Source organism: Rhinatrema bivittatum, chromosome 15, assembly GCF_901001135.1.
Source record: "Rhinatrema bivittatum chromosome 15, aRhiBiv1.1, whole genome shotgun sequence".
NCBI lineage: Eukaryota > Metazoa > Chordata > Amphibia > Gymnophiona > Rhinatrematidae > Rhinatrema > Rhinatrema bivittatum.
In genome coordinates this window covers 64,482,867-64,508,577 of record NC_042629.1, presented here as the reverse complement: position 1 = coordinate 64,508,577, position 25,711 = coordinate 64,482,867, and the positions used below count along the sequence as shown (strand labels likewise).

The 25,711-nt window shown below is 41.1% G+C and overlaps 1 protein-coding gene across 6 annotated transcripts in view; it reads left to right on the top strand.

The window, feature by feature from the left end:
* KAZN (kazrin, periplakin interacting protein) overlaps positions 1 to 25,711 on the top strand; it is a 663,662-nt gene that overhangs the window by 270,464 nt on the left and 367,487 nt on the right. For 4 of the 6 annotated variants that reach the window (XM_029579163.1, XM_029579161.1, XM_029579162.1 and 1 more), the window contains exon 3: positions 6,414 to 6,606. In XM_029579163.1, coding sequence (XP_029435023.1) covers positions 6,414 to 6,606 — 193 coding nt within the window. Of the gene's footprint in view, positions 1 to 6,167; positions 6,607 to 25,711 lie in introns of those variants that run through there. The other 2 variants (XM_029579167.1, XM_029579166.1) reach the window with 2 other exon arrangements.

The following is a 25,711-nucleotide window of genomic DNA, read 5'->3' as shown; positions in this document are numbered from 1 at the left end:
GGAGGTACGGACAGGAAAGTACACATCACTGAAGATTTTCTGCCATTTCAATTCATGAAAGGTACAAGGTAGACAATGCATTGTACAAATCAACTCCCCTTGAACCTTTCATGAATTGAAATGGCAGAAAATCTTCAGTGATGTGTACTTTCCTGTTTGTACCTCCTACTGTGAATGTAAAATCATCCCCAAAACTACCCCATCCGAGTGAAAAGTGCCCCCTCTTACAGTGGTATAAATAGAGTGCGACATATTGAAACCTATGCAAAGGCTCTCGCTCTCAGTCATATACCATAAAAATCAGTAACACAAGAAGCAAAAAATTGAGCAGGTGCAATAAATGTATCCGCAACCTATGCGCGGGCACTATTTCCTCTTTATTTATAGCATTTTAAAAAATCTAGGGGTAAGTTTGCTATGGCTGCTCAGTGAGGTGTAGTTATCTTTTTCTGCTGGGCTACTTGGCTAAGTTCTCATTCAAGTTTCCTTATGTAGCTTATTTACATCCATAGCAAACTTAATTTAGGTGTAATTATAATTTTGACAAAACATGGACCTCAAAGATGTTTTCACAAAAGTAAAAAAAATGAGCTACTGTGCATGATATAGTAACAAAGTAGTTCATTAATTTTGAACATAAAATTGCACGCATAGTAGACTGTGTGTGAAATTTTACTTTGCAGTGCAGCAACTTCTAAATTTTTCTGCAATTGTAAGAAAAAACGTGCAAACCCCCCCACACACACACACAAATTTTGGCATTTTTATATGTTTGGGAGTGTTGTGTGCATTTTTTTGCATAAAGCCCTGTTTGAAAAATAAATTCATAAGTTAGTAGATTGGCCTCAATGTTATCTTGCATTGGCTAAGAAACAAACAGAAGGTCAAGGGTTTTATATGTCAGTGGTCAATTTATTTTATTTATTTTGATTTTAGCCTGCTGGATCATAACAAATGCTCTCAAAGGATAATAAAATTGAATCACATTAGCTGTACATTACAATGCAAAATTACAATCACCAACATAACATAAAATAAACAAATTGCCAAAAAAGAAGCATTGATTTTATCACTCAAATGGGGTTGGCCAACTGTCCTGATTTTTCCTTGGCTATACAAATTTTTGGGGTACTGTATGGAAAAAAGAGCAACAGCTAAAATGTTTGGAAATGTCCTGATTTTAGTCCTCCAGCTGCAGGTTAGCTTCTGATCCTCACCTGCAGTTATGCAATACAGTTTGCACTTTGCTAGCTACTCTGTATTCAATGGGATAACTTTCCAAAATCATTTCCATTCATAAAACTGGATGTAGGGATGGTTACTTTCAAACCACTGCACAGGCACACATGCCTGCGTCGGCCCACACCCAGGGATGCAGCTATTTTATAGCTTGCATGTGTATATGTACACATTATAAGATAACCTGGCTGCATGTACATGTGCGCCAACTTTTAAGCAGGCACGCAAATCCCGCTTCTTCCATGTAAATCGGTGGATTTTAAAAGGGCGTGTGCTGACGCTGTTTCCAGTTTTACCAGTTTGTTCCCAGTTCACCCCGTTAAGGGATAGGTCCTCCAAATCCCCTTGGTCTGACCCAGTATGGCAATTTCTTATGTTATGTTCTTACTATAGGTCAACTTAGCTGAAGAGTCATTATCTAGTATAATAAATACATAAATCAATTTGGACCCCAGGCTGTGTTCCATTATCTGAAAAAAAACAAACAACTTTTCATTTGGAATGAGGGGCACCTCTATAGCCCAATCAAGCCCCACATCATGGCTCAATGCCACCTAAACCACCTGTACTCTGACCTGTTTTATGTAGTGTTTTGATACTGTAAACCGCTTTGTTTTATATTTATTAGCTGTCGGTCAAATCAAATAATAAAGCAGCCCAACTTGACACCCTGCTCTGAGGCCTGTCCCACTTTGCCAACCCATTGCATTTGCCACCTTTCTCTTCCTGGGGGGGGTTCATAAACTCAGCTCAATTAAAAAGCACCATGTGCTTCATTTAGTCAAGCTAAGGCTGAATCTCATGTGAGTGAGGCAACAGGAGAAGCAGGTTAACAAAGCACCAGGTCAGGCCGCAGAAAGGCTGGATTGGGCAGGAGCGGATTGGGGGTAGAACTTGCATTTTGTGGAAATATTCGTTATCCAGAATGGTCTTGTTCTCAGCCAATCTAGATAAAGGGACTCTTCTGTAGTTCTCTCTACCAGCATAAGATTATACTTTAGCCATGGTAAATACAGGAAATGTTTATTTTGATAAATAACATGCCTTTCCAGGGATGTTCAAGCCAGTTTAACAAAAATAAATACAGTACAATAAGATGATTTAAAATAATGAAAACACAAGAGAACATTCAATAAATCCACATGAAATTCTAATATAGTCCTCAAAGTAACAGACAACTGAATCACAGAATAGCAGTCCAAAACAAATTATCCTAAAATAGTAATCATAGTAAGTGTAAATCCAAGGTTGCCATAAAACCATAAAATAGGTAAGTACAACTATTTATAACATATAGAAACAGAATATAGCAGCAGATAAAGGCCATAAAGTCCATTCAGTCAGCCCATCTCTGAAGATAAAACTTAAGAAAAAAAAAATCTGCAGACATTAAAATACTGCCTAGGTTTATAAATGTAAAGGATTGCAAAAAACAATCTAAGGAGACGTATTAAAAGCAGAGGGAAAATGTATAAAAATTGTTGGTGCTTTATATTACACACTCTAGGAAGATAGAAAATGACCTTGGATAAGTACCTTCTAGTCTGCACATTCCCAGTGCAAGACCGCAGAAACTTCTCAGGTTTTACCCTCACTTCCTTGCATCCAAGGATCCTGTGCTCATTCCATGATTTCTGGAATTCTGCTACTGTTTTTAGTTCAATCGGGAGCCTATTAATACAGGTTATTTATTTACAAATAAATTTGGGGAATGCCATCCCAGCTGACCATCAGCAGAATGAGCCCCATTGCCATTCCCTTGTGCATTAGCATAAGAGCATGAAGAAATGTGAAACACCGTCATATGTAAAATATGTACATCTCTAAGAGAACTTGCTGGAATTGTTTCCTATTACTGTAAACTGGTGTGATATCTCGACTGAGATCAAACGTCGGTATATAAAAATAAATAAATAAATAACTGCATTTAGTTTAGTGGTCAAAGACGTAAAAGCAGATATAGAAACATAGAAACATAGAAATGACGGCAGAAGACGACCAAATGGCCCATCCAGTCTGCCCAGCAAGCTTCCCCCACCTCCTCTCCCATACTTATCTGTTTCTCTTAGCTCTTGGTTCTAATTCCCTTCCACCCCCGCCATTAATGTAGAGAGCGGTGATGGAGCTGCATCCAAGTGAAATATCTAGCTTGATTAGTTAGAGGTAGTAGGGGTAGTAACCGCCGCAATAAGCAAGCCACACCCATGCTTATTTGTTTTTACCCAGATTATGTTATACAGCCCTTATTGGTTGTTTATCTTCTCCCCTGCCGTTGAAGCAGGGAGCTATGCTGGATATGCGTGAGGTATCAGTTTTTTTCTTCTCCCCTGCCGTTGAAGCAGAGAGCTATGCTGGATATGCATCGAAAGTGAAGTATCAGGCACATTTGGTTTGGGGTAGTAACCGCCGTAACAAGCCAGTTACTCCCCGCTTTGTAAGTGTGAATCCTTTTTTCTTCTCCCCTGCCGTTGAAGTTATGCTGGATATGCGTGAAGTATCAGTTTTTCTTTTCCCCTGCCGTTGAAGCAGAGAGCTATGCTGGAAATTCGTGATGTATCAGTCTTTCTCCCATGCCGTTGAAGCAGAGAGCCATGCTGGATATGCGTCGAGAGTGAAGTATCAGGTACATTTGGTTTGGGGTAGTAACCGCCGTAACAAGCCAGCTACTCCCCGCTTTGTGAGTGCGAACCCTTTTTTCTTCTCCCCTGCCGTTTAAGCAGAGAGCTCTGCTGGATGTGTGAAGTAACAGTTTTTCTTTTCCCCTGCTGTTGAAGCAGAGAACTATGCTGGATATGCATTGAAAGTGAAGTATAAGAATGGAGTGATCAAGCTAGTTGAAAGGCATCAGGAATAGAGGAAGGTGGAGGTAGTAATTTGGATATTTGGTTTGGGGTAGTAACCGCCGTAACAAGCCAGCTACTCCCGTCTTTGTGAGTGCAAATCAACTATGCACTAGTACCTAAGAGTTTAAAGTATGTCGTATGCTTCAGCCATTATTTTCCAAGTCTTTAATTTCTAAATATCTCTCCTTTTTACATCTAGTGAAAGTCAAGGACACAGTGATTTTGTGGCATTAAAAATAGTTCTCCAAATGGTTTCAAGATACACTCGTAGGCATTCCGCCAGAGATTCAGTCATTAGACTAAACTGGCAACAAGATACAGAATGACGAAGACCACCTACTGGAACCATAGAATCTATAAAGCTAATAGGGAAAGAATCAGGACATGGAGAGAAGATGAAGAATGAATGGGAGAGAAAGGGGAAAGAAGAACAGAACACAAATGGGAGGAAATTAGTTAAAGATAAGAGATGAGGATGAGAGAAAATAGGTGGCTGCAGAACAGGAGCTGTGGGAGGTAGTAGCAAGTACAGAACCAGTGTGTAAGGAGAAAAGGGTCTGGGAAGAAGGATAAGTTCAGATTTACAGACATACTTGACCAGAATTATGGGAGACAAAGCAACATGAAGTAGTGGTGGTGGTAATTGGAAAGGGTTGCATTGCAATTTTGGTGGATATACCTTCAAGAGTTGCCACTTTACTCCATGTAAACATAACAGGCACATCTAGCCCTGGTTTTGCTTCGTTGCACACATGGCGTTTTGTCATGGAGCTATTTATTTTTGGAATTAAACCACTTTCACATGATTGTTGATTGATTTAGAGTTAAACCTTGAGGCACACCTTATTTTGTATTGTGATTTTCCTGCTGTTCATGTTTGTTTAGGTCTTTTTAATGTGAAACCGCAAATCACCTGTTTGTAAGGTAATAATCTATCTAGCATGCTGTTACTGAGTGAATTCTTTATTTAAAAAATCAGGTAATAAATCAAAGTAATAAATAAAAATACATATTTCTGCTTTTCTTAGGAAAAGCAATGGGAAAAAACAGAATTACAACTTCATATATACTATGGGGCAAACAAAAAAAACAGGACTAGATCAGCCTCTTCAAGTTAACTGGCAGTCCTACTCCCTGAGATTCGCTTCTTCAGGTCAGCATTTATCCTGGAAAGATAGTCAAGTATTAAATTAGTCTACCAAAAAGGTGTTACCTTATATATAGTTTGTTTTTCTTTGCAAACTTCGGCTCAGTGAGGAGTAACCTAGTGGTTAGAGCAGTGGGCTACAAACCAGGGTTCAAATCCCCCTGCCACACCCTGTTATTTTGGGCAGCTCACGTTACCCTCCGTTGCCTCAAGTTGATTGTGAACCCTGGGACAGGGCAATACCTCCAACACCTGAATGTAATCCGCATTGAAGAGCCAAAAAGCGGACTATAAAACAAATAAAGCCGTGCATTTGAGTGAAGCAACATGGTAGCCAGTCTACTACCTCCCTGCAGACACCCGAGGAGCCCCTCTACCCGAAAGAGCAGCAGCCCAGCCCTGCTTGCTGCCCCTTTAAAGTTTCAAGCATCTCCTCCTGCCCGCCACCCCGCTTACGTGCTCCGCGCCCGTCCTAGAGCCCGCCGTGTGTTGAAACATTTGTGCTGGGGGGGGAAGTGTTCTAGCCCTCCTGCCGGAGACCCGAATACTAACCGCCTCGGACTTCACCGTGCGAACTAAAAAGCAAAAAAGAAAGGCGGACAGAAAAAAAGTTCCTTCCTTAGCAAACAGCTGAGCCAAAGCCGGGGGGACCGCTACTTACTCCCTCGGAGGAGGAGAGAACTGTTGGGACGAGCTAAAGGCGGTGGGGGGGGGGGGGGGGAGGGATGTGTGTTTCGGAATGAAAAGAATAACTTGTCGCGCATGCTGCAGAGAAATCATAACGGTGCCTTATTCAAACGCGCTGCGTTTTGGAAGGAAGAGAAAAGGGTGCGCGTGTGGGGAGCTTTCTGCGAAGCTCAGCGCATCACCCCCCTACCTCGGCCGCGCGCGGTGGTACGTTCCATTTAAAGAGTGCCGGCCCCGCTCGCGGCGCGCGCCGTGCCCGTCCCGTCATTCCTTCACGCGGGCGGCCGCCGCGAGGGATCCGGCGAGCGAGCTAGGGAGAGCGAGCGCGCGCGCGTGTGAGAGAGAGAGGAAAGCGCGTGCGGGTGGGGGCGCTACAACAGGTTAGGGGAGGGGAGCGAGGACGGGACCTCTCCTCCTCCTCCTCCTTCTCTCCCCCCTCCCTGGAAGCACAGCCGGCACCTGGGCATCATGCGGCTCTCTCTTGCCTCTCTCCTCAGGCCAAAATCCTCGGGATGATGGAGGACAACAAGCAGCTGGCCCTGAGGATCGATGGGGCGCTCCAGTCCGCCGGCCAGGAGGTGAGCAACCTGCGCTCCGAGCTGACGGCCACCAACCGCAGACTGGCCGAGCTGAGCGGCACCGCCAACACCAACCCCACCATCATGGAGAACAACCAGCACAACACCCAAGGTACCGTAACCCCCCCCCTCTCTCCACCACACACAAAAAAAAAAAGGCTGGGGGGGTGGGTGCTCACGAAACCGGCGTCAAACCGAATTACAACTGCAGGCTGCCGGGGTTAATTAGTGATCGCTCCAAATTCGCTTGTTCTGCTGCGGGTGCGATGGCTTTAACCCATTCGGGACTCGATGCTGTTTATAGACCTATCTATAGCGTTACTAGGGTTTCATTTATCTTAAAGGAAAGGGAGGGGCGATTTATTTATAAGACCCTGACCCCCCCCCCCATTAAAGGGTGAGAAGTAATAAGAAAAAAAAATGCATAGAGCAAACGTGTACAAAGTCCTCCCCAGAAATGGTGATTGTCATAATTAAGGTATTAGACTAATTGCCGTGGGCTTTGAAAACAGGGGGGGAGGGGGTGGTGGTGATGTTGACCATTCACAATATCACAATACAGTAGTTTAAAAGTTTATATTTGCGTTTCTGCCTTTAGACTTAAGTGAACCTGCAATCTGTTTCCATCGCATGCTCAATACAGAATAAGCCTTAATATATACATATAAAAAAAAAAGTTGGATAGTTGTATTAGCGAATCTCTCTTTTTTGGGGGGGGGGGCGGGGGTTATGTTTATCCGAATCAGTCCTTCTGCAAAGTTTGAGTCCCTGCGCAGCCTGCCCTGCATACGGTTCCTTATCATGCTAAGAACATGGGAAGTGCAACAGTTTTCAGCCTTTCCTTGTAACGCTAAGCTGCGATCCAATATTCTCTTTCAAATGCAAACGATCGGACACGTCTTCGCCCTGCGCCGAGCTGCCTTTCCCCGCTCCCAGTATGAGTAAACACGTACCGGCAGCCCTGTCTCGGACCAGCTGGCTGCACTTGCTGATTTAATGTTGACTAACAACGATTTGTAAGCTTATGCAATGCTGCTGCATAGCCCTGAGCTTTACATTCCTTTCACTTCTTAAAACGCACAGAGGATTTTGTGTGTTTGTGTTTTGAGGGGAAAATGGTGAATTGTGCACCAGGACTGAGATATTGTGCTGGTATAAATGTCTTAATGGCAGTGTCAGAGAGCAAATGAAGCCTTGCCGTGAAATGGCATTTTTCACATGGATTTGAAGTGGGCAGCTGCGTTACAGTCACAGTGGCGAGAACCGAAAATAGAAATCTTAAGTTTTGCAGTGGATGGGGGACCTAATCCTGAAAATTGTGTTGGGTCTCAATGAGTTGCAAACATAACACCTCTACTAGGAAGCTTGTAGTTAACATGTAGACTGTCGTTTCTGCTTGCTAAAGCTACCGAAACTAAAAACAAGGACTGTATTTGCAAACAGAGCACACATTAGTATCAAATTCAATTGTAGTCTTTTCTGATTATAAAACATTCTTAGCTAGTGTTTACCATTGCCATCTTTTTTTTCTAATTTCTTAATTCAGCTTTCTGTTGAGAAGAATAAACAAATGCTTAACCTAACCTAAACATTAGCAGTTTCAGGTTGAAATGGGTTGCAGAATCGTCCCATTGTGCTGACAGTATCACAAGGGTCTAAGACACAGCTCTGTAATTTGGTAACAAAGCAGCCATGCTACAATTGTAATTAATGCGTTTATAGTCCTGCTGTTTAATGCATACTTTCTTAATGCTGGGTTTTGGCAGATAGCATAATTTTGTCCTGAATTATAGTGTTGCTAATATTTGTTCTGATAAATTGTTTTAATTCTTTAGTCTCACAGACTGATCAGTGACTATACTGTTTGGTTTGCTGTTTTTTAATAGAAATTTATCTTAAATTGCTGATAACCATAGGAATTGTAGGTAGCTGGACTACAGCTTTGTTTCATTCATTTAAAATATCAAAGATTGTAGTACCACATACTCCTCTTACAAAAGTATTTATGATGGGATTCAAAGAATGCTAATCTTATCATTTTCCTTGTTGAGAGCATTCTGCTTAGAACCCTTGTTTCAAATTTACAGGCCAATAGCAGTCCTGTGTTAGATACTTTTACATGGGTAATACACAGGTGTTTGGAAGCAAATACTAAAAAAAAAAGGTTTTGTTTGACTTAAAAGAATGTGATTTAAAATAGAAATAAAGTAATGTTAAAGAAATGCATGAGGAAACTTTTTTTTTTTAATTTCTGAAAGTTTCTATGGCTAGGCATTCATTTTCATTAGTGCAGGCACTTTCCTGCTGCTTTTTTTGTTTCTTTTAACTAACTTTAAAATACCCCTGTAATGCCTTTTCTGCTACTGATGGACTACTGATGTTACTACCTTGTACATCATCAATAGCAGCCTTTTTGTTTTTTGTAAATCTGGTCTAGGTTATAGCATATGCTCCAGCAGTGGTCATTGATGTTACTGTGGAAATAGCTGTTCACTGATTATAAATATTGGTGAGAAACCTAGCATTACATTTTTCAGGTAGAATATAAGTGTTGGAGCCCTGTGAGAGAGGTTTACAAACAGTCTGCAAATTGCTTCATTTGTTTTGAAATAACAACAGGCATCTGTGAGGTTTTTGTTTGGGTCTTTTTTGTGTGTGTGTGTGTTTAACTGTCAGTGTTTTTCTCTTGTTAGCATGAGGTTTAAAAATGATTCATTAGCTGTCATTTTTTGCTATTGGAAGCTTTTTAGTGCTCTGAAAACTTTTCTAAATGCATTCTTATATCCTTCATATGTATGCATTTAGAAACATAGAAGCATGAGGGCAGAAAAAGACTGTATGGCCCATCCAGTCTACCCATGCATCCAGTTAATTTAGCATTACCTTATAATTCTCATCGCTTCCTTAGAGATTCCCTGTATTTATCCCATGTTTTCCTGAATTTAAACACTGTTTCGGTCTCCCCCACTTCCACTGGGGAAACTGTCTCATTTTCTGTCCTTCGGATGTGAATGAAGCACTGAACTTGGTGGTGGATGGATTTGTTTTTTTGTATTTAATAGCGAGGGGAAAGGTCTTTATTGTATTCCTTCCTTGAGCATCATTACCCCCCATGATTAATTTCTTGGTATTGATTTGGGTTATAACACCATCGAGAACCTGGAGGGGACAGACTGAATCATGTGGCTTCTTAACATAGGATCTTAGCGGGGTATGCTCCCCCCCCCCTCCCCCACAAATAAAAGCTGCAATGATCTTGTTTTGGCAGCAAGTGATTTGTCATAAATCTCTCTCTTTTACCTGTCAGAAAATCTTCATGGTGCTGTTGTGTGTAGCTGTTGTGATACCAGCGGCGTTGAGCTATGTGTCCTGAGTTAGCTGGCGCATATCTTGAATACTGGTGGTGGGGGGTGAGGGTGGAAGGAAGCAGCGTGTGCTCCATTTTTCAGCCACTGAGCCCAAGTGGACCAGCACTGGGAAGGTTGACACATGCTGTAGAAGACCATTGGTTTCAGATACTGCAGTTCAAGTGGATTGATATGTGCCCTTTGGGCTGCGGGGCATGTAAAGCATCTCCAGTTGGAGACTTACGAGCTTGTAAATGCTTTTTTTGCAGGCAATTTTAGCCTGTTCTGTTTTATGTTGTCTTGTAAAGCAAGGAAGAAATCACTTGATTGTAAAGTGCCAGAGTAAACAAATCTCTGGGAAAAAGTTTTCAATGTGTATTTTTTTCAGGGATATAAATAGTTTTCATTTGCAGTTCTCATGGCATAGGGCTGGTAAGTAGATGGTACGTTTGGGCATGTGATATTGATGGAACATGCGTTAGATGGACCAGTGAAACGATGCTGCTACTTTATCATTGGTGAATGCATGCATGGCACTCGGTCACAAAATAGAGCAAAGAGGTGAAGTCTGTCCAGGGAAACATTCTGTCTCATGTCATGCTGCTATATCTTCAGAATGGGCTGAAAAATTGGATTGTGGATTTTAAGCAATGCTCCTGGGTTTGCAGTCTGTTATAAAGCCTGGTGACAGTATAAACCAATGTTCCAGAAGCACATCCAATGTTCATACATAATCTTCAGCTGCTCCAACAAGAACTGGAGGGAGCATGAGAAGTCCCTAGCTTGGTTCCCCTGGCTGTGCTGGACGCATAATAACCTTCTTTTCAATTGTCACTGAAAATTTTTCAGCTGTGAAATGGGGTACAGACAGTAGTCCTTCAGTTACCTCGGGCAGTGTGGACAGGTAGGCAACCTTGAATACAGTTCATCATGCACCTGTTGCGTCAAGCAATTGCCAAGGTCTTTTACACACATTTCCGTAAATTAATGAAAACTTACCATGTCGTTAAAACAACCACAGAGAGAGCAACAGCAAGATACACAGTGCAGCAAATAGAAGGAACTTGCACACGTCAGAAAATCTCCAGTTGTGATGACAACTGTGCAGCATTTCCTTTTTTAATCAGATTGTAACGATACCGTTAGCTAGATTTTGTGTTGTGCTTTCAGGTCGGTGCGGAAACTACCAATATTTTGTTACAAGAGAGCTTTTTAAAAATTACTATACTCATCGCTCTCTAAATTTTAATGGTGGTGCAGAGTTCCAGGAATAAGTCAGGGGACATTAAAGAGGCCATACGATAAAGGAGAACTCCTAGCTTCTAGACTTGTATAGTTTCTGTCTTAGAACATACCTTTCTGTATTCTATTAGGGATATCCTGAAATCCCAAGTGGATTGGTATCCACGGGCAGTGGAAGTTGCCTGCCCCGACCTTTCTTGCATAATGCATTAGTTTTTGTGAGGAACCTAAATTTTCAGTTTAAATAAATGGATAGAAAGGGCATGATTTTTAGCAGTAGTCTCTGGAGGGTGCGCTATAATACTAGGCGTTCTAAAAATAGTGAGCAAGTGGTGCACTCTACAGTGCAGTATCTGTCTGGAGTTAAGCAGGGCTTCATTGAGGACTCTTCAAACCTGCCTGCTGATTGTTTGCCATCAACTAGGAGATGTTCCACCTGCTATCAACAAAATTCCTTGCACCCATTCTCATGCGGTCTCAAAAAACTTGCTTAACTGCTTGTTTTTTTTCTGCCTGCTTTGGGACTCTGCACTTTATCAATGAGAGTACATGTCAGTGGCAATGAACTTGCTCTCCATTTGAGTATGATAAGCAGCTATCTCCGTTCGTCCGTTAGTGTCCAACTTTCAGGCAAAACCTCCTGTACCTTAGGATCTAAATGTGGTCCTTGTAGAACTCATGAAACTGCTGTTTGAGCCATTGAAACCAGCTTCTCAAATTCCTGACATGAAAGTACTGTTCTTGGTGGCAGTAACATCAACCAGGGAGGGTCCTTGAACAAGCTCTGGTTCATTACTCTCCCTTTGTGCTGTCCTTCCACAAATAGGGTGGCGCTCTGCACCCACTCAATTCTTACCAAAAGCAGTATTGGCTTTCTATGTTCATCAAGCCATTGTACCCCCTACATTCTTTCCAAGGCTGCATGCACATGAAAATGAAAAAGCTTTCCACACCTTGGCTTAGACTGAAGGAGGGCCTTGGCTTATTACAGAAGAACTCTGCCACATAGCCAAGCTTCCCAGCTCTTTGTCTCTTATGATCCTAACCAATTAGGCATAGCAGTGGCCAAATGGACATTGCCTAATTGGCTAGTACTTCCCCCGTATCTCATGGCTAATTCAGCCCTGCTTATCAATGGAAAAACCAAGTTTGCTTACAGTAAATGTGGGTTTTTTTTCTATAGATGGGAGGAGTTAGCCATGCTAAATACCTGCCCGCCGCCCTGGAGAGTCAACTACCTAGCTAGAATTAGCTCTCAGATTGACTGAGGAAACTCACAAGGAAACGCCTGAGCAGGAATTTCTGTACATGCTCAGTAAAGCAAAAGCTCCTGCTAGCTGAGAGGTCTGATTGGTGCCACTAGATGACAATTGCCCACATGTCGTGGCTAATTCAAAGTAACATAGTATTGTCTGCAGAAAAAGATCAAGTGGTCCATCCAGTCTGCCCAGCAAGCTGCCCATGGCATCAACTGTTGCGCCATGCAGGTTACCCCCAAGTGTCCGCCAAGAGCAGTAACTGCTGCTCTGTACAGGTTACCCCCCATGTCTTATATTAAGGATAGTATACTTAAAAGCAAGACCAAGCAGCTGTCAAACCCATAGCAATATTATTGCAATATTTTCACTTGGTGAGCAGCCTTCCTGATAATTCTGACATTACTGCTTTAACGTTCTTTGCTTTTCGACAGAAGCTTTATCCCTAATGTCAGTGTATCAATACCCCAGACCATAAACGTTGGAGCCTAGAGTTGGCTGTCTTCAGAATTCAATACTCTTTTTTTTTTTTTTTCCCCTGCTGTCTATGGAAAACACAGTTTACGGTAAACAAATGTTGCTTAATTCACAGAGTGTAGTAGTACACCACCGAAAAGCCGTATAAAATGACAAGACTTACAAACAGTAGATGAAGCAAATATAATAAAATGGTGTAGCATCATTTACAAAATTGAGCTGACGGTGAATAAATTCTGGAGAGCAGTTGCTGTAAAACTCACGTGTTCTGGATTTGCACCTACAGGTGTCTATAGAGACCTGCATTCTTCATCTACTAGGCCATGAAGTGTATTCTGATATCTTGGGAAGAGGAGGGACAAAGGTGATGGTTGGAGTTTGGGCTCAGTGGTGCCCAGGGCAAAAAGTAAATATCAAATAGAGCACATGAAATTATTTCATAGCATATGAAATCTCATCGCTGAAGTAAAGCGGTTGGCCGTGCAATTAAAGTGAACTCGACTAGACTGGGACAAGAGGCAGTGAATAAATAATCCATTTTGGAATTCGGAGAACACTCTGCAGATTCCACAGGGGACAAATAATGGCTAAGATTAATAGAACTATATGATATAGTTTAATTGCAATGACATCGTATGTTTAACCTCTGAATATCAATTTTTTAAAATGGCTTTGAGTTTGTGTTGATTCCAAAGTGGAAGCTCTTAAAATAAAATAGACAATTATTACTATATACTTATACATTTTATATTTAGAGAAAGCAATGTGGTACCAGACAAAAAAACTATAATATTATAGTTTTCCAATAAGCTGGACATCTGTGCTGTTGTATTACAAAAGAACCTAGTTTCATGTTTTGTTTTGTTTTTTTTCTTCTGTGAAATTCCCTTTGCTTTTCAAATGTTTGCTGTGTAATGCTGCAGTGGGAAATCACTTTGTGATGCATCCTCAGTGTTGCATAACAGTTTGGAGTACAGTCAGTACTAGTCAGACAAGCATTACGTTATTCTTTATGCCTTTTTATAACTGTGATCTGTAGTAAATGTGGTGCTCGGTTTCAGCGTGGATTGGAAATATTTCTGGTTGCATTGTTTGGCTTGATCTGTAATTACCTTGAATATTCTCTGGAAAAGCAGCTGATGGTGTTGAGCTTAGATGATATTTTAAGGCTTCAGTTGACAGCAGTTTGAACTAATTCCAATGGTTTTTTTTTTAAGCCCTGTTGGGCTGTATTGCTATACATGCCTGTAAAAGTATAGCTATAAACTTCCCACTTTTACAGGTGTGCCTAAGTGATTTTGGAGAAAAGGCTGCCATGGGTCAAGTTGCCTTGCACTGTGAGCCTTTAAACACTCCTTGTGAGTTCAGTGGAAAAAAAAAATCTAAATTGAAAACATGCACATTTTAACTGCTTGGCATATTTTTTTAATTTGTGAGGAAACCAATTTTACTGCCCTCTTGTTTTAATGGAAAACTTAAGGTTCCACTCCTCCTCCAGTGTTCTGAAATAACTATTAAAATAACTGCAGTTGCTGTGCACTTCAGCCAGACCTACGGTCTTATGCCATCAATTTTTTTAAATTTTTTTTTAAATATGTTAAACTGGGAGTGGGGGTGGAGATGGATCTGCTCAGATCTTTGAGTACCGCACACCGGTTGGGTTGCTAGGATATCCCCGATGACTGTACATACATTTTCATTAGGGATATCCTGAAGGGGGACCAGTAAGGTTTTCCATTCTTGCTATAAAGGTATAACCCATGAGCTCATAGTGAAAACTGGCGTGGTTCAAAATGCAGCGCAGTGGAAGATTTAATAGATTCCCTGTTTTATAGGAAAAAATGATTAGAATTATTTTACTGTAGTTCATTTGGGAAAATTAATGACTCTTAAAATGTATGCTTATGGAAATTAGAGAGGAGAATTAACCTTATTACCAGGAAACCCTGTAGTTGACAATGTTTTTGGTCGTGGAGAGGTTTTTAACTGTTAAAAACAGTACAGTAGCATAGGCCAATACTATTGGTTGCTGTCTGTGAGTAGAAAGTATACAGACTGTTTTGGGTGAAACTGTAGAGTTAACAGTAGAAAGCTTAAAAAGACATTATTCATAGGCTCAAACCTTTTAAACATTTAATGCTGAGAAGCATTGTAAAGAGAAAATCCTTCCTGTTCCCTATTCAGTATATTAGGGCACAGTAACATGAACAACTTTTTTTTTTTTCCTGCCGTTAGTTGCTGCAAAATTATTCACATAGCATGGTTGAAGTGCTCTGATGTTGGCCAAATTCCATAACAAATAGAGCCCTATATAGCAAAAGGTTAATCATTACTGTTTGACATGGTAGTATATATAACTTTTATGCCATTCAGCAAGTACAGCTTTTATGGTATCCAGCAAGTAGTATATTCAGTTCTTAAGTTTTTAAGCAAGGCTCTCATCAACCTTTCTTGATCAGTTTCACACATCTCTTCAAGTCCTGCTCTATATTACTGCACCTCACTTAGCAAGTACTATGTATTTCGTTCTTTCTGCATCTGCTTTATTTGGCCCAATCTAGCCCCAACTGCTCAATGCTATCCATTGTCTAATACTATATTATGCTTAATTTAATTTAATGTTATCTAATGTTCTATATTCCTAATGTTTTATTCAAAGTTTATTCAATGTTTCATGTTCTATGTAACGCTTTCATGCGAGGTTATAGTTTCACTGTAAACCGGTTTGATTTGTATCCCATGCAAGAAGATCGGTATAGAAAAATAAATAAATAAATAAATATTGGAATGTATAACGTGCATCAAAACTTCCGAGTTGCTTATTAGAGTTCTGACCTTAAAAATTCAGAACATTTCTGTTTTGCATTTATAGATTTAACTACAGTTATTTTCATCTTTTGATATCTTGATTCTTCTGTCATTGCAAAGCCCATTTTCAAGAATCCTTAAAAAATTCCCCTTTTTGTCACAGTGAATGCCAGAGTTGATCTGCCAAGGCGTACAGCAATACATAATTTCATATTCCATGAGACACTTCCAATTTAGGGTAAACTGCGGAAACCTAAAGGCACATTTAGGCAGAAAAATCCTTTCACCATATTTCATGATCTAATTCTGTTTTCAGAGGCAATAAACCTGCAGAACAGCAGGAAAGCACCTAAGGCTTTTATGTTCTTCCTTAACTAAAGTATTTCCTTGCTGCATCCTGCAAAAGCAAAAGGCTCTCTGTGCCTAACTTGATTCCCCCAGCATAAGCGTCCTGTTCTGGTGGTCACCCCAGAACTACCTAATCCTGAAAAATGTTTGAAAATGCGGAAACAGATATGCACCCCTTACAATACATGGTCACTGAAGATATATTTGACAAATTGTACTTGTTTTTTTTATTCAGTTTCTACTTGATGTCTCATGAGATATAACTGTTGCTTCATCATGGGTACCCTGTTCGAGTACTGTGATACGCTTTCTTATTGTAAAGCTGACTCTGACCTCCCTTTACGTGCTGCTGTTCTAAGTTGTTGTAAACCTGCTTTGAGTGAATTGTGTATTTGGAAAGGCGGGTGATTAAATCCCAGTAGAACTTTGAATTTGCAATGTCGTGGTAAACGTTTTCCCCAAAATTTTATTTTTGAAAAGTGGTTGAAAGTACAAACGGATGGGGGAAGTAAATTCTTGAAAAGCAGATTAGTGGAGCAGACCATGAAAGGGTGGCTCCAGGCTTGTGTGTTGGAGAGGAGCATATTACGCATAATAGCCCGACTTTTCGATGGCCTGTGCGTGTAAAATCCGGGGGTTACGTGCGCCGAGCACATTTTCGAAAGGGCCCGGCCACACGCGTGACCCCCCATGATACACCCAGAAGTGCCGGGCCATCAAAAAAGGGTGGGGGTCTGGGCAGGCCCTGTCTTTGGGAAGCGCATGCCGGCAGCCGGCCAGCGCGCGTAAGTTAAACCAGCTTGGAGGAGCAGGTAAGTTTAAAAAAAAAAAATTCTAGGATAGGTAGGGGTCGGAGAGGAGAGGGAAAAAGGTAGGAAGATTAGATAGGGGAACTGGGAAGGCCTACTCGCGTCTCTGCGCGTTGGTTTATAAAATCCCCCCCCCCCCCCCCAGCACACGCGGATTTTAAAATCCGGCACGCACGTGCTCGCGGGAACCATATTTTATAACGTGCACGCGCCGACGCTCGCGTGTGATAAAATAGCCGCGTGTGTGTGCCAGGAACCGCGCGCTTCTTTTAAAATCGACCCCCAATGCTTTTGATAGAAAGTTTTGGGAGCCAGTTTTTTATCTCCCGTTGAAGTGCACTGAAACAAAGGGGGAACACTTGGAAGGAAGAAAAGGAAGGAACGGCCCATTTGTTTGCAAGGAAGGAGTTGCAAGTCCTTCAGGAGGGCTGGGAACTGTGAACCAGGCAAACTCTCTCTCTTGCTTTTCCTTATTCCGCCGCCATTCCTTTCCACGTTGATTTCCAGGGGTATTGCTCTTTCCCGGGGCCTAAGAAATCCTTTCATAGCAATGCCGGCATCAAATATACCACGGCAAAGAAATACACACAGAGCTTCTTTCACTTCTAAAAAGACAGGTGTGCTTACCTGGTTTTGCCTGCACCGGATGGAAATTCCATATCATTATAGGCAAAAAAAAAAGAGCACAGCGCGACACAAGTTGTATTGATTTAGTCTTCACAGCTTATAGCAGAGTTTCTTGAGTTCTCTGTTTCTCATATTTGGCAACTGCCAGCCTTTTTTTTCCTTCTCGAGCCTTGGATGGGGTCCATGAAAACATTATAGCAGCAGGCACAGCTGCTGCTGCCGCCACCAGTGACGATACGATACACCGCTGCCAGAGCAGGAAACACTGGGCACTTCATTCATAATTGCCAGCAGTGCGCTGTGCCCTGTGGTAAGTAATGTACTTTTTTTTACTAGCTTTTGAAAAAAGGGATCCGGCAATTTTATTTTCTATTTATTTTTTCTTTTTAATATTGAAGCCTGCAGTAACTTTTGAAAGCTGTCAATTGCCCATATTTCATGGGAATTATAAGAGGGCAAGGACAAATAGTCCTGGGCAGATCCCTGGTCCTAGGGCTGCACTATTCTAGCCTTTTCACTTGCTCATTCCAATTGCTGGGTTTTTTTTTGTTTGTTTGTTTTTATGTTTTGTTGTTTGCACCTTCATTTTAAGCTGTAGTGTACCCCACAGGGTTTGTGGATGCCCTGATAGGTCACATCTTTGTAACTGAAGGTTCTCATCACTGTTGTATAACTCCCCGCCCCAGCCATGGCATGGATTATTATAGACAAGCAAAACAAAGAACCCAAGCTCTAGTCTTGTGAATCAAAAAGCCACGCAACAAAAAGACAAAGTAGACCAAATTTCAATGCTGTGATGTTCACTAATGTATTCAAAAAAATGTTGATACCGCATCAGCAAGCCAGACAACGGCAGTGGTAATCACTTGCCGTCCGGACCACTCGTCATTTGCGGTGAGTTGTTCGTTGTTGTATATCAAGGGTATTCAGATTTAAAGTTCTCAAATTTAGCAGGTTATAAGAATGTTCAATAGCATCTGTTCCCCGAAGATCAAATTGAAGACTAGATCCCCTGACAACGGCCGGAGTTTCGCGATAAGTTTATCGCTTCTTCAGGAGTGATTTATAGGTAAATGGTTAAAGAAGGTGCTGATAAATCAAAAAACATAAATTCAATATTTTAACCAAAAATTCAGCGTGTTAATGTACTTAACTTAAAGTGACACAGCAATGCAAACCTTCATACTGGACCCGCATGTCTCAAGCGCTGTTTCAATGAAAACGGGACAGAGGACGCCGTCAAACTCTTTACCTTTAAAAAAGCCCGCGCTTTGTGCGCGTAATGACGTCACAACGTTGTGTGCATCACTGTCAAGATGTTACCATGGTTACAGATCCACATCATTTTGACGCTTGTGTCAATGAACAAACGTTACCTCGATGAACTTATATACAAAATTGATTTAAGGTGTTAAATAGCCATCTGCTCACAGAAACACTTGAAGTTCTAAAGATGAATTCAATCCTTGAGGTTCCACTGTGCCAAGGCGATGAATCCACCGCTGTTCTGCACGCAATAATCGAGTGTTGAAATCCCCACCTCTCCAATTGGGAGAAAGTTGTTCAAGTATGCATACTCTACCTCTACAGGGGTAATTTACATCATACAATGTCCTTGTAATCTCCTATACATTGGCAAAACACAACGGGCACTTAAGACCCGTTTGATCGAACATCGATCATGCATTTCCACAGGTCGAATGACAGCTCCTCTTACATCTCACTGTACTCAAAGTCAACATACCTTCAGTGATCTCAGAGTATGGATACTTTAAACTTGTGCACCAGCCAAAATGTTTTTAGGAGCTAGGGCAAAATTTTTATTTTATTTTTTTTATGCTCGTTTTTTCAGGTTTGGATGTTTTATTGCCTTTTGGTCTTTCTTATCTGTAGTTTAAATTTTTATTTTTTTCAATTTTTATATTTTTTTTGTTGTATTTTTTTTTTTTTTGTCTTCTAGTTTCTCTTTTGGTTCTGTCAGCAGTGGTGGCTCCTCCTGGGTGTTGAGGCCCAACCATAGCAGCAGTATCTCCTCCCCTGAGCCTGTGGAAGTCGATGTTCTGGTCTGGCTCCTCCTTGGATACAACTGCAGTAGCTGCTCTCAGACCAATGGCAAGTGCTGGGCACCAATTTTTAGGTGCTTGGGTGACCCAGCACCCAGGAACTGTCAACCCCTGGCATACACACAGAATTCCATTGGCTTTTGTTGAAAAAAAGCCATTTGCTTTCCACTCATACTGCGTGATAAAGCGGTCAAGAAATTCAAATAAACTAAGTTATCTCAATATTACCTTTTTAATTAAGCAGTTATGCATCTGTCTGTCAAAAGAAGCAAACCCTCATTTCATTTACCTCAGGATTTTCCATTTCAAGTCTTGAAAACTTTTAGTTGTTAAGGTATCAAAGAATGTCTTGCTTAAAGCATCTCTATATCATTGGTAAAAGTCAGTTATTGAAAAATGGTATGTTTAGATTTTTTGCTTGTCCTCTGTGTGACTTTTCAGGGCTTAGATACTCTGGATTAGAATCAACACTTTTATTTCATTGGTTGGAAAACTTAATGAAAGAATGCAGAAGGTCATGCTGCGTTTTGTCCACTTATCACACAGAACTGTGGGTTGGTAATGAATCATCCAATGACGACATGAGCAGAGAAAAGAAAAATGTAAACTAAGCTTCCTACTGTCTTTGCTGGTCGGTTAAGTGAGGGAATATAAAAGTGATCTCATCTTTTTGCTACCTGGTAGGAAGAGACATGAAAGGGAAATTTTAATATTTGCAGAGTTAATTTTAGTATGTGTAGAGATGCTTTTGAATGAGTCTACCTTTATTTGTATTAATACTGTACTATTTCTGGGGTAGTGGCTTAGATATTAAGTATGACCAGTTTGTGATTTTCTTACATTTATATTATGCAACCAGATTCAGAAGGGGGTTTATCTTCATGAACATTTTATTTAATTTCTTAAGAGAAATGTGTGTGAAGTGTTTTGTTTTTTTTAAGTCCTTTTTATTCTGGTGCTTCCACAGCTGCAGATACATTGGGGTGATCAGTATCAGAAACGTGTACTGATGGTGTTCTGTTGCAGCCAGACTATGAATACGGCATACAGAACTAAAGAGGCTTCAGAGATGGAGCTATTTCATCATAGAGTGTTTGGCGCTATTATATCTTGTGCACCCCCTCATTTGGATTATAAAAATGTAGAGAATTAAAATATCTGTGATCGATTAAGTAGACTTGATGGGGAATACAGAGAGGAGATTGGTTAAAGAATGAGAGTATTATTGCTTTAAAGGGTGTGCTGTTTAGTGGGCTAGCCTTGTAGTAACATCAAAAACCCAATTTATACTTTTGTAGTATTACATTTATATAAAATAATTAAATTGGAACTTTTTTAAACTTCATGTGGTAAGTGATTATTACTATAAGTGAACACTATGGGGCGGATTTTATAAGGCCTGCTCGCGTAAATCCTTCTGGATTTACGCGCGCAGGGCCCTCGCGCGCCTATTTTGCATAGGCCGCCGGCGCGCGTAAAGCCCCGGGATGCGCATAAGTCCCGGGGCTTTGGAAAAGGGGAGGGGGCATGTCGGGGGCGTTCCCGAAACGATGCGGCGTTTCGGGGGCGTGCCGCTGCGTTTCGGGGGCATGGCGCCGGCCCGGGGGTGTGGTCGAGGCTTCCGGACCAGCCCCCGGAACCCAGAGCGGGGCTGCCGGCCGACGCGTGCAAAGTTACGCCTGCTGAAAGCAGGCGTAACTTTGCCAACACAGGTAGGGGGGGGGGGTTTAGATGGGGGGGGGGGGTTAGGTAGGGGAAGGGAGGGGAAGGTGGGGGGAGGGTGAAGGAAAGTTCCCTCCGAGGCCACTCCGAAATTGGAGCGGCCTTGGAGAGAACAGGCAGCATGTGCTGGGCTCCGTGCGCGCAGGTTGCACAAATGTGCACCCCCTTGCGCGCGCCGACCCCGGATTTTATAAGATACACGCGGCTACACGCATATCTTATAGAATTCAGCGTACTTTTGTTCGTGCCTGGTGCGCGAACAAAAGTAGGCGATCGCGTATTTTTTTAAGATCTACCCCTATAATCGCTAAAGAATCTGTTGGAGTCCTAGGGAAGTATATTATAGAGGTGAATGTTTTCTAAGGTAGAAAGTTGATTTGGTTGAGAATTGACTCCAACTTTTTCTAAAAATATCATCTTGGACCAAGCTGAGCCTAAGAAGCAGCATCTTGTACTGCAGAATCCTGGTAATGTTGTTGACCTTGGAGAAAAATGAAACCTTAATAGGCTGTGATAACATCTGGTGGACCAAAATAAGGTTAATCAAATGATTATTACAATACATGTGAGGGATGGACCTATGTGGTCTACAAAACTCAATATGCTACAACGTCTTTTTGATAGCTTTTATTGGACTCGCATAAACATTTTACACTATTGAGATTTCCAAGATAGAATCACAGAGCATATTCATGGTCCAGAACTAAGACGCATGATATTAGTTATTCATGAAGCTTCGGCTTCCAACTTCTTCTCTGTTTTGATTAATATAGGTTTGTCAGGGAAAATCTTGAGAAACTGTCTTTAATCAACAGGGAAATTCCTCAGCCACCTTTTCTGATCTGCGTGCTCTCCTCTGCTCTTCTACTAGATTAAACCCCAAAGAACAGCAAAGCTCCAACGCTGTTTTTGTTACCTTGGCCTTTTCTTCTTAGATTGACCATTAGGTTTCACTTATCCCCTTTGGGAAACAGAGCCTTACGGAGTAACAAGATCAGTGGAATGAATTAGGCCAGGGGTGGCCAACTCCAGTCCTCGAGAGCCACGCACAGGCCACCAGGGTTGTCAGGTTATCCACAAGGAATATGCATGAGAGAGGCTTGCATGCCCCGCCTCCACTGTATGCAAATCCCTCGCATGCATATTCCTTGTGGATATCCTGAAAACCAAGCCTGTTTGTGGCTCTCGAGGACCGGAGTTGGCCACCCCTGAATTAAGCACTCTCCTATTTGAGCATGAATTAACCTGTTATATTGTAACTTTGCTATTTCAACCTTCTTATTTTGGTTACTTTGGTTTATCCCCATGTTCCATGTAAACCGGCCTGATATGAATACCATTCATGAAGTCCGGTATAGAAATATTTTTAAATAAATAAATAAAATCCTTTAGAATGTTTTGATGTTTATTTCTCAGTGAAAAGAATTCAGGTGTTAATAGGAATTTGACTATCATTATCAAATCTTAAAGTTCACACAAAATCTCTGTTCTTTTTTTTATGATATACTGTGCTTAGATACTCAGTGCACATTTTCCTAAATCAGTTCATCATAGAAGAAATCACATCTGGCAACTAGTGCATAGCCATGTCTTGATACTTCCTGTACAGCAAAATTACAGATAATTTTTTTTTTAATTTTTATTTTTTTGCTGCTAGTATCCTTGAGGGGAAATAAATAGAAATATGTTTTTTCTTCACATCAACAACTGAATGTCTCTTCTTCCCAGCTTGTACTTTTGTGTTCTTTTCTCCTTGTCGGCCTTTGTTGTAGTGTGCATGGTTCTGAACTCCCCTATACAACGGGATACAGCAGGGCCTTCTCTGAATGCAGAGTTCAGAGCAACCGAGGCCTTACAGAACCTGAGTGCTATGAAAAAGGGCAGAGCAAGGCGAGTGTAGATCCTGCAGACAATAGGGAATTGGTTTTGCACAAAAGGCTGCAACATATTGAAAGCCAGAATACAGTAACAGGCAATAGAAGTGCATTTTCCCCTTGCTTAAGAGAAAGGAAGGTCCTTCATTTTGAGAAAATGGAATTTTTTGGCGATTATATCCTAACCCTGGCAGCAGCCTTCAGCCATGCCCTCTGGCAGGGATTCTTAATGACAGCCTGACTTTCAGGATGTCCACGCTAAATAGTCATCAGATGTATTTGTGAAATATGGTATAAAGAACAGCACATAGCTGGCTTACCATGAAAACCAGACTGATGTTTCAGGGCAGCCAGAGCTTGGATGGACTGGAATTGGAAGCCCTTGTTCTGTTGGATATTGAAGATCTTACATTGGCCAATCTTAAATTAACCAGCTCAGGGTTTAGCGTACATAAAGTACCCCCAAATCAACCAGTTTGCTAACAGTTAATATTGGTAAACACCAACAAGAAAATATAGCTTTTGGTAACATGACTAGACAGTGTGACAAACAGTATGAATTATACTAATTGCATAGTCACTAAAAATCTACTTTATTGCCCCTAAAAAAACAAGCATTCTAGTTTAGTTAATGCTTCTAAATGGATTACATTAAAATCCTTCATTGATTTGAGGGACATGTACAGTGTGGGCAATGGAAGAAGTTCTAGATAAGGAGTATCCTTGGCTTTTCTGCTAAGACTGCTGGTTGTGGTACTATTTGTAATGTGGAAACCTGACCAGTGTGAACTAAACTGAGAGACACACCAGCAACCAAAAAGCATTTACCTCTGTCACTATTGATGGTGTCTGATTTGAATCAGAATCCAGAACTGCAGTTTCCAAACTCTTAGCAAATTATTTTCAATCAATTTGAAGGATATTTGTATTTTTTTTATTTAAGAGTTTGAGTTTGGTCTACCGGTTTGGAGGTAAATTGATTTTTGTGAGACACTGAACTTGCAAAATAAAAAAATCACAGATGCTCAGTCCTTTTCTGTCTCAGTATATAAAAGATGTGAAATAAAAACCAGGGAGAAAAGGTGACTCTTGCTGGGACAATAGAAATAATTATTTTTCTAGACTTTATTCTGTAATGAGTGAAGTTTTGTTAATTTGCACCATTTTGTCCATTATATAATATCCCATGTTGGCCTGGCAGATATAAGGATGGGTTTTAAAAAATATTTTTCTTAGCGTTTTTATGACGTCTTTTGAAGCCCAATATGTAGCATCTGCGAAGTCAAGTTCATTACTAAATCTGTTCAAGTGGAGGACACTTTTAGCCATTTACCATATAATCACCTTTTTTTCCTCACCTGGTGCTTACCTCCTGCTCCTTTGCACATTCCACTCGGTTTGGAACCAGGGCTGAGATCCTGTTACCAAGATCTTTCATTCGTAACTACCCAAAGAATTTTTTTATTTGATTTATATTCCGCTTTTCGGCCCCTGTCAACGTACCTAGCCTGGTCATTGTAATGATGGTCCTGGGCCCTGAATGTGGCTATGAGATGTTCTCCTTGGGGAGTTGTGAACGCTGCCTCCACAGCTGGCCCAGGGTGCACAAGGCTTGACTTGGAGATCTTCTGCATAGCAGTGGCAGCACTATGGTTGAGCCCCTGGCTAGCGCCGTAGGTGGGTTTCCTTTTGCACACCTGTCCAAGGTATAGTCTTTGGAGATACACGTGGTGCAAGTGTTTTGTATTTCAATGCAAGATCAGCAGCACAAATCTCATCAAATTGTTGATCCATGTGCATGGTTGCTCTGGTAATGAGGTAGGCTTAAAGGATCTCACTTTACAAGTGTGCCGATAGTCAAAGCCATTTGTTGTGATCATGCCATTACCTAAAAACATAAGATTTGCCATACTGGGTGAGACCAGAGGTCCATCAAACCCAGTATCCTATTTCTAACACTGGGTAGTCTAGGTCACAAGTACCTGGCAGGATCCCAAAAGGTCAGTAGATTCCATGTTGCTTATCCCAAGGATTTCCCCAAGTCCATTGTAATAATGGTTTATAGACTTTTCTTCCAGAAACTTGTCCAAGCCCTTTTTAAATCCAGCTGCACTAACAGCTTTCAGCTTTCTCCACATCCATCAATGAATTCCAATTTTTAATCTGATCTTGGAATCAAATTCTCTTTATGGTAGGATTATTCCTTATCCTTTTTAAACCATGTGAGTCATTTCCACAAGGTACCTATTTATAAATATAGTGACACATATGACATTGTACAGGACTAGGCAATTCCAGTCCTTGAGTGCAAGCAGTTTGTGTTTTCAGGATATCCATAAAGAATATGCGTGTAGGCTTTTGCATACAATAAAGGCAGTGCATGCGAATGTATCTCATGAACATTCAGTGTGGATACCTTGAAAACCGGACTAGCTTCTGGCACTCGAGGATTGCAGTTATCTACCTCTAATGTAGTAAATGTATTTATTTAGAATTTTTCTATACCGACATTCTTGAACAAAAATATCAAATCATATCGGTTTACAATTAAACAGAACAGTCGCGGTTATGGCGTAACATAGAACATTGAGCATTGAAACATAGAACAAGTCAACAATTCAACAATAACAAGTAGTGAAATGAT